Below are 8,483 nucleotides of genomic sequence, written 5' to 3' on the forward strand. Positions count from 1 at the left end.
ATGTCATAAAATATCATAATGCAATGAAATGAAAGTGATTTCTTACTGAATACTGGGAAAGATGTATTTCCTTTTAACACTTGGAATTCTTGTTCTAGTCGTCTCCGTAAATCTATTTGTTCAAATAAAACCTTCTGAAGTTCTTCTAATAAAGAAAAAAAGAATAGTCATTTTACTAATCTTTACAAATAACTCTCCAGAGAACTGTTATATATGGCAATTTATTATTATAAGACGAAATATTTTACCAGTTTAAAAAGTGTTGCATAGACATAGGATAGATTTTGTGCAGAAATCCATGAATATAAATCAATGTAATATATTATTTTAAAGTATTATATTACAGTGTCATGTATTGATTGATATGTATGCATTAATCTCAATTATATCCACCCAATGGTCCATATATTATTCATATGTTGCTTGTCAAGCTTAAAATATGGCATAGAACAAAAGTACCCTCCTATTATCTCTTGAGTCTTTTAAAGCTAAGCGAAGTTCTACAGAACTAAAACTTTTCTTTACCTTTCCCCATATTTTCTACATCCTTTTTGAGTGAATGAGGTGAATTTGTTTCTTGGGTGTGTTCACCTTTTGAAAAAAAGGAGAAGAAAAATATTAGTTTTCTGTAGGCTATTTTCTGAAAGTTTTTCTCTTCATTTTCTTTTAATATCTACAAAAGAGTTTATTATTTAATATAACTTGAAAGTGGAAGTCCTCAGAACCGAATGTCCTCATTTGCTCATGTCCAATTCCCCTGAAACATGGCGGGGAGCTCGAGAAAACGAGGGCATGGTGTATGCAGCCTGTGATGGCAGCTCCGTGGGAGCAGATCCCTGATGTTAGCTCCCTGCCAGCCTCCACCAGTACCCATCCTTTACAGTGAAGGTAATTGCTAGAACGGGCAAGAGAGCGGGTTGAACACTCAACAGTTCTGGAGGGAGTCCAATCAGAGTCCCTCTCCTTTCAGAAGTGAAGAAGGCTCCGTCTGTTGGAAGGCCCTCAAGACTGCAGAAGCAGAGGCCTCTTGCCATCGTGGGCTGCCAAAATTGGAGCAATGTAAAAGAAACGGGAGGATATTTTATTTGTCCCTGGGAGAGAATTGATAAGCCTGGAGCAGTTTTCTAATAACTGACAGTTTTTCTAAATCGGCATAAAACAGAGCTGTGAAATAGTTATCTTTGTAATATTCACATGCTTGCTGAGAAGTTTCTTAACTATTATACTTGGATTTAACCAATAAAAACTCCATTGTAGATACAGGTTAGATTGTTTTTCTTACCTGTTTTGCTTATAAATGCTTACTAGAATGATGGCAAGCTAAAGAAATGTATTTATTTACACTCATAAATTGAGTCTACATAATCCAGAAAACATAAATGAATCCAAAAAATCCAATCATTCAGCTAACCAGAATTTTTTCGTTTTCAAATTTCAATCCGCTCTCTGCAACTACCCACATAATGTAATAAGCTTTCCATTTCCATCGAAAGAGATACAGTACAGACTAAAGTGCTCTGAGGTTTCATTCATTCCTCCTTCCTCCTCTCCCACTCCCAGGTTAGCTCTGGCAACGTTTGCTTACTTGCCTTCTGCACTCACTAGGTGGCATGCTACTTGAAGGTAGGGGCACTGTCTTTCCTGCATGGCCAGTGCCTAGCACGGTGCTGCACACATAATAGGTATTCAATAAAGTGGTTTTGGTTGTCATTGAAAAGAACCCCAGGAGGTTGTAAATTCTAAATTATAGCACAGGCCAGAATGCATCATTTCAATTCTCTCCTCACTATTTATTCATCTTCCTTCCTTAGCGAGAAATGGAATGGAATGGCCCTGGGCACTTGTAGGCATACTGGGAGACTTCACCGTCAAGGTAAAAATTCCTGCAAAGAGGGAGACTGAATTTCTCCCGAAAGCACCGGCCTACAGTATCAAGGACGGACAGGAAAATCCTTAACATGCTATCATAAATGGCGATTCTGTATTCCACCTGATGACCTTTGGGAGTACGTGTGTGCATACGTGTGTATTTAAATGCATATATGCAAATATAATATATGCAAATATCCCTGCACATGTGCATAGTTATGGTGCTTCCCTGCTCCCCATCATTAGGACGATAAGATCTTTGGCATCCATGAAGTCTTTAATGTCAGGCATTTTCTCTACTATCTAGATCATATTTGCACAAGCTCATTCCCACTCTCATCTTGGATATGACCTCTCTCTATAGACTTTTAAACATTTAATACCTTGGCGTTCTTCTCCACATAATAAAATAATGAGAAAATATTTGTGAAGTATTCTAAATATAGACCTTAATATAATTCCTATAAAATACTATCTTAAAGAGCAGTCACATGCAGGTTGATAACAAATCATAAATATGTAAACCAAGAATAGTGGTATTTTGAAATGAAGATAAGTGCATATTATGTGCAGTTGTGCCTATGTTTGCTCTAGCCTCAGTTAACAGGTTAGGTGTGTAGATCTTTCAGGCTCACAGACAGTATTGAGTCTGAACAAGAGAAGAAACAAGGATGCACATATTTGTGTATCCATTTACAGGGCATAATGAGATTTTATCATTCTACAGTTTTCCCGACCACTCAAAACTTGATTTAAGTGACATATTTTGTTTCTGAATAGGCAACTCTAGAAACCATGTGCTTATCGCATTATAGATCAGATTTTTTTCTGATTCATTAGTGTATTTGGTGTGCTGTTTGCCTTATATTACATTTCAATTAGATAATTAAATTTAAAAATTAAAGTATGATATGTTAAAGTGCATTTCCTTTCCACTTCACAATTAGGAGGTTTACATAGGTATGAAACCATTAAACAAATGCCTAGTAAATGGAAACTATATTAACCACAGGCAAATCTACTGATGACATTAATAATAAGCTTTTCTTTTCATCAGCATTGCGGAGGTTTTATTAATATTTTACATCAGTGTCTATTTCAAAGAGATATTTTGCTGTAACTTCTGGGCAAAATCTGCCAATTTGGAGCTTAGATTAGAATGTTTCATTTACAAAGGGTTTTTAAAAATGGTTAAATGTTAGGTAAATAAGGAGCACAGACGCTTCAGCTGCCTTTTGAATGTCTGGACCGCTGCCTTTTGTATATTACTAATCTGTAAAAACCAGATTGTTAATGGTGGTTAAAAATGACCTCTGGGAGCCTGGATATGTTTGTTCACTATTACTGCTAATGTTTTCCATCTGGTTAAAAAAAAAAAGGCAGTCTAATACTAGATTAAATAAATGAGATTTAGTTGACAATGAGCTTCCAATTTTTATAAATATTCCATCAGGTTAAATGTATTTTACTTTTCCAAAAATAATGAATGGGTTTGGAGACACCCCAAAATTACAATGGTTACTTTCCTTCTCATTATATTCCCCCTTTTAAAAAGCTACAAAAAGGGGGAGGCATAGATATTTTAATTGTGTAGAATTATAGGAGAGAAAATCATAACATGGAAGGAACATCTTTCTTGGAGGCTTGGCCTGAAATATATCTTCAGTCAGACAGTTGGGTGGCTTAAAGTCAGAGAGTAATGGATAATTAGGACGTAAAAGGCGTCCTGTGGACTGATGTGACCAGGCTGCCGCTCAGGGATCTGTCTACACTGGCACTCCACCAACGCACATTCGTGAGGCCAGCTCATTGTCACCTGCACCCTCGCCCGTGAATCCTTCTCACCCGGTCGGCAGAGGCAGCTTAGTGTCACACCAGGAAAACTATACCTTGCTGAGTGCAATAAAGGCCAGAGCGCTTGGGGCCACATGGTTCCTGCTTCCCTGGTCTCTCCAGGGTCCTCTAGCACCAGGTGGTCCCCCATCCCAGGTGAATGTTCCACCCCACCCTTGTTTCTCCCCTCATACAGCCATCAGAAACTGGAATTACAAGAGGGATGGATCTGTGACTATGCCGTGTTTAAGCAGACATGAGCAGTAAACAGGAAAGGAGGAGAAAACTAGAGTATCCAAAGGAAAAAAGAACCAAAGAATGGCCAATAGATTCATTAGCACTACCTTTCAAAGCACAAGGATCATAACGTTCTCTTAAATATTATGTCACAGCTCTGCTCACGAGCACGCAATGGCTCCCTTGGTCTACACTTCAGAATCCACTCTAACTTTCTTCTCCGGAGCCTCCAGGTTCTCTCATAACCTTGTCCCATCTGTCTGAGCTGATCTGTCTTTCTCTATCACCAAACACAAACCCTTTACTCCAGGTGGGCCTTTATTTCTCACATCTGCTGGTTTGCCTTACATTGTTTCTCTTGCCTAGTGCCCACTCCCCTCCTCTTCCTGTCCATCTTAAATCAGCACTCCACTCAAACCCTGACTTTTCTGTAAAGCCTTCTCCGACTTCTGCAAATGCTGCTGACCCATTCCTTCCTGGCCTAAGTTCTAGGTGCTGATCGTCTTGACTCTGACACTTTGTACCCGATATTCTGGTGTTTTACAACAGATGCAAGTCTAGTCTTCCCTAGCTAGAAAATCTGCTTTCTGAGGGCAGGGTCCCTCATCACCTCATACCCCAGGGAGGGGCACAGATACATTCCATGAATGCTGTCTGCACTTAATTCAGTTTGGTTTGTGAAAGAAATACAAACTAATGTGATTGTAAATCCTCAATTGTCATAAGGCATTTGTAGCACCAACTCATTCCTAGGAATGAAAAAGCACATTTTGATCCATTTGCATATTCTAAGACTTATTCTATATTTTCAGTTTACTGGGAAAATTTGTGATGATTCCATTTTTATTTCTATCTGACATTTTGAAATTTCCTTAGAGATAAACAAAATCATAGCACCGAATTTTATGCAAGACATGAAAATATTAACGTATATGTCTGCTGTTGCTGCCGACAGAAAACATACCTGACGTTTTTAGAGCTCATTTAATTTTAAGAGCCAAAGTAGGTCAGATGACCTCTTCTGTTGGTGGTCATGGGGCAGGAAGAAAAGTTGATTAAATAGATAGTACTGTTCTCAAGCTAAACTTGAGTTCAATACATAATTTAAATATTGTATCGTGTGTGTGTGTGTGTGTGTGTGTGTGTGTGTGGTACAATACAAAATTTGGATGAAGAGTAAAAATTTGGGCATCCATGCATCACTTCTATGGAAATACATTCTTCTTCCTTCTCTTTCCATCCCCACTTGGTCTCTTACTCCTTGTCTTGGCTGTCTTCCTTTCAGATTCTCTCTTGAGCCTGCAAACAGCACTCAGAGGCACTGCCCCAGCCAGCAACCCCAGGGGCCAGCAAGTTGCATATCACTGAAAGGTCCACTATGTTCCTCCAGGACTGTTGTGAAAAACACTTGATGGAAAATATTCAGAGAAAATATTTCCTTTTATAGAAAGAGTGTTATTTAATTGCACACTCAAGGATAAATTTAGTCAATGAAACTATTTTGGTTTGGGGCTATGTCTATACATGAAATACACATGTACTCTAACATTGGGATGAAGGATAAAATATTTCAGTCAAATATTGAGATGTTTCTGTAGTTGGTGAGGACTTCTGGGCCACTTAATGTGCTCTGGTGCAGGGGCGCAGACCCTGGAAGGGAAGGCATAATCAGCTAGCCAGGATACAGTCTCTGCCTACAGTTCCCAGAAGTACTGACATGACCTCAGGGCCGGTTCCACCCTCTCTCCTCCTGGCCACCCTAGCGCAGGGCCTGGCTTCTGTTGAACCAGGAACAAAGATTCCATTTATAATGTTTGATTCCTAGATAAGCTCTGAATTTTAAATAATGAATCTTAGTTTTATAACCTGGATGTAGCTTCGATTTTCTGGAATTTTTATTTTCTCTTTCCCTAACAACCTATCTTACAATTTGAATGGGGTCAAAGTTAACCTACAGATAGTATAACTAGGACCTTTAACAATAACCAAAATTTAGCACAACATATGGTCTAAAAAGGGCTTTAAGGACACCTTGCATTAAGGTATTTAAAAAAAAATCAATTACACAGAAAGCCAAGTTAAATAATTTTCTCCTCTATCAGTGGGACATGGACTTCTGCTAATTTCTTGGTGTTAAATTGTGTGACACTTGGCACATTAGTGAGGTCACAGAACAGAAGAGAAAAAAAAATCAACACCACTGGAGAGGGTAAGCTACAAATGAACTAAATATTAACTCCATTAGTGAAAACCAGGAGGAAGAGCAAGATTAATACTGGTGGGGTAAAGTAAACTGAAAGTTATGGCAAACTTTATAATGCATGACCAAAATTTATTGCGAGGTGCATACACATTGCTTCTTGACTTGGGATATCAGAATATCAAATATCTTTGATTAGTGAATCCTTTTTGGGGGTGGGTGGGGGAACAGTGTGTTTTTCCAGGCCCCATCAGCCCCAAGTCAAGTAGTTGTTTCAATCTAGTTGTGGAGGGCGCAGCTCAGTGGCCCATGTGGGATCGAATGGGCAACCCTGGTGTTATAAGCACTGCGTTCTAACCAACTGAGCAACCGGCCGCCCCTGATTAGTGAACCTTAAGTTCATGTAGAATTCTCTGAAGTTTTAGAACTTGTATTGTAAATTCATGCTATTTAATTTTTTTTTCCTGGAGCATTTTTTTTGTCCTCTAGCTCCTTGTTTCATATACATTTTTAAAAATCATAAGTAAGAAGGGGCATTTTTCATAAATAAAAAGAAACTGATATCTGAAAATATGGGGACTATTTAATTTTGAATACATATACTGAAAGACCTAAAAATTCATTGTTCATAAAAACATCAGTAGTTATTTAGAGGTGGGAGGTATTATTAAATTTTACAGGTGGATAAAGTGAGGCACAAAGTAGTTAAAGGGCTTACCCCTAATCATCTAGTAAGTGAGAGAATTAAAACTCAGGTCTACTAGTCTATACTTGTTAGAATTTTTCTTTCTCTTTTCTTTTCTTTTTTAATCAAAAGCATGTTCTAAAATAGAATGGAATAATAAATCAGAATGCCTCATCTGCTATATATTCATGAGAAGTGTAACTGCTTCTTACTATTCTCAGAAATCCATCCATAGCATATTAAGTACACTAGAGAATCATACCTGTGAAAAATCAAATTGATTTTAAAATTTCTATACATATAACAAGATGCAGCCACGCTTAGAGTCCAATGGTGCTGGCTTTTCTACAATGAAGGGGATTGAAATTGGGGATGAGTCCACTTTACGTGGTGATTTCCTTGACCTGGAATAGCTTTGAGCTGCTGTCTTACCAGCTTACCCCACTGCATTCAATTTCAAATCACCTCACTTCACTAAAGCTATTCAAAGCAGGTATGCAAAACCTTACTCAGGGATTGCAAGAAAATGCTGCCATTTATATTTTTGAGTAGGTAATATTTTGACCAAACATCCATCTCTCTCATCTATATTACTTGGCTTGAAGCCATGGGTCTAATTTTAAGGAGACCTACAGATAAAAGTTTTACTGGCTCCTAAGGACTTCGGGCTGCTTAAAAACTTCACTTCTGGTCCTTCTAATTATACAGAAGTACAAATTCTGCTGTGCAGAAGGTTAATGACCATTAACAGGGAGGTGTTTAAGAAATCATTTAAAAATGTAATCTCTTTGAAATTGCTGAAAAGTAACAGTTACCAATAAGGCTGAAAGGTTGAAGGGAGGCTAAATTTAATTAAAATGATGAAACCAAAAATCAACTGGAACTAAGTATTGCTGTTGATTTTGTAATAGGGATCAATTATAGCCAGTATCTATCATTGAAAGATATGTCCTATAGCCTTACTCGTTTAAAGAAAGGTCACAGAAATTTCTTGATAAACTGTATTCACGATTGCCAGCAGGAGGAAATTCACATAAAAAATTAAAAAATTGCTTACTGAATTATTAGGTAGTTTGAAAAGACATTTCATTCTTTTATGTTACACTGCATATGCACTGAACTAAAATACTGATATTTTCCAATAACAATGATTGAATTCAACACTGGCTAAAGGACACGTAGTTATATAAACCTGATTGGATGGTATTTTGTGTAGACCAGGATTATAGCATTCATGCTGCATTACAGCTGATCTGCTCCCTTCTTTTGATGGGAAGCACCTTGAGAGCAGGGACTGATGTTGATTCTATCTCTGAATCCCCTAGTAAAGTGCTTAGCACAGAGCAGGCATTCTGAAATATTTGGGGAGTAACTGAGTAAATAAAAAAATGAACGCTATCATGCACACATGGAAGTTAACACTTGTTACCATGGGGAGAAATAGCTCCATTCATAAGCAAAGCATTCTGCATAAAGCATTCTACTGCTACCACCCCAAAAGCAGCTAACCACCGGTCTTCATAATCTCTTTGGGTCCTCCGCATTTTTGACACTTTGCTAAATGAATGGATTCTTGGAGTCTGACCACAAGTAAATACATTAATATCCAAATATAGGCCATTCGGGTGCCCATTCTGGGATTGTCTCTCAAGTGTGCAT

The 8,483-nt window shown here is 37.9% G+C and overlaps 1 protein-coding gene across 1 annotated transcript in view; it reads right to left on the reverse strand.

The window, feature by feature from the left end:
* SKOR2 (SKI family transcriptional corepressor 2) overlaps positions 1-8,483 on the reverse strand; it is a 39,990-nt gene that overhangs the window by 21,517 nt on the left and 9,990 nt on the right. Inside the window, exons 5-6 of the mRNA XM_019652718.1 lie at positions 526-591; positions 47-145 (exon numbers count right to left, since the gene is read on the reverse strand). Coding sequence (XP_019508263.1) covers positions 47-145; positions 526-591 — 165 coding nt within the window. The remainder of the gene's footprint in view (positions 1-46; positions 146-525; positions 592-8,483) is intronic.

The sequence above is a fragment of the Hipposideros armiger genome, unplaced genomic scaffold (genome assembly GCF_001890085.2).
Source record: "Hipposideros armiger isolate ML-2016 unplaced genomic scaffold, ASM189008v1 scaffold_186, whole genome shotgun sequence".
NCBI lineage: Eukaryota > Metazoa > Chordata > Mammalia > Chiroptera > Hipposideridae > Hipposideros > Hipposideros armiger.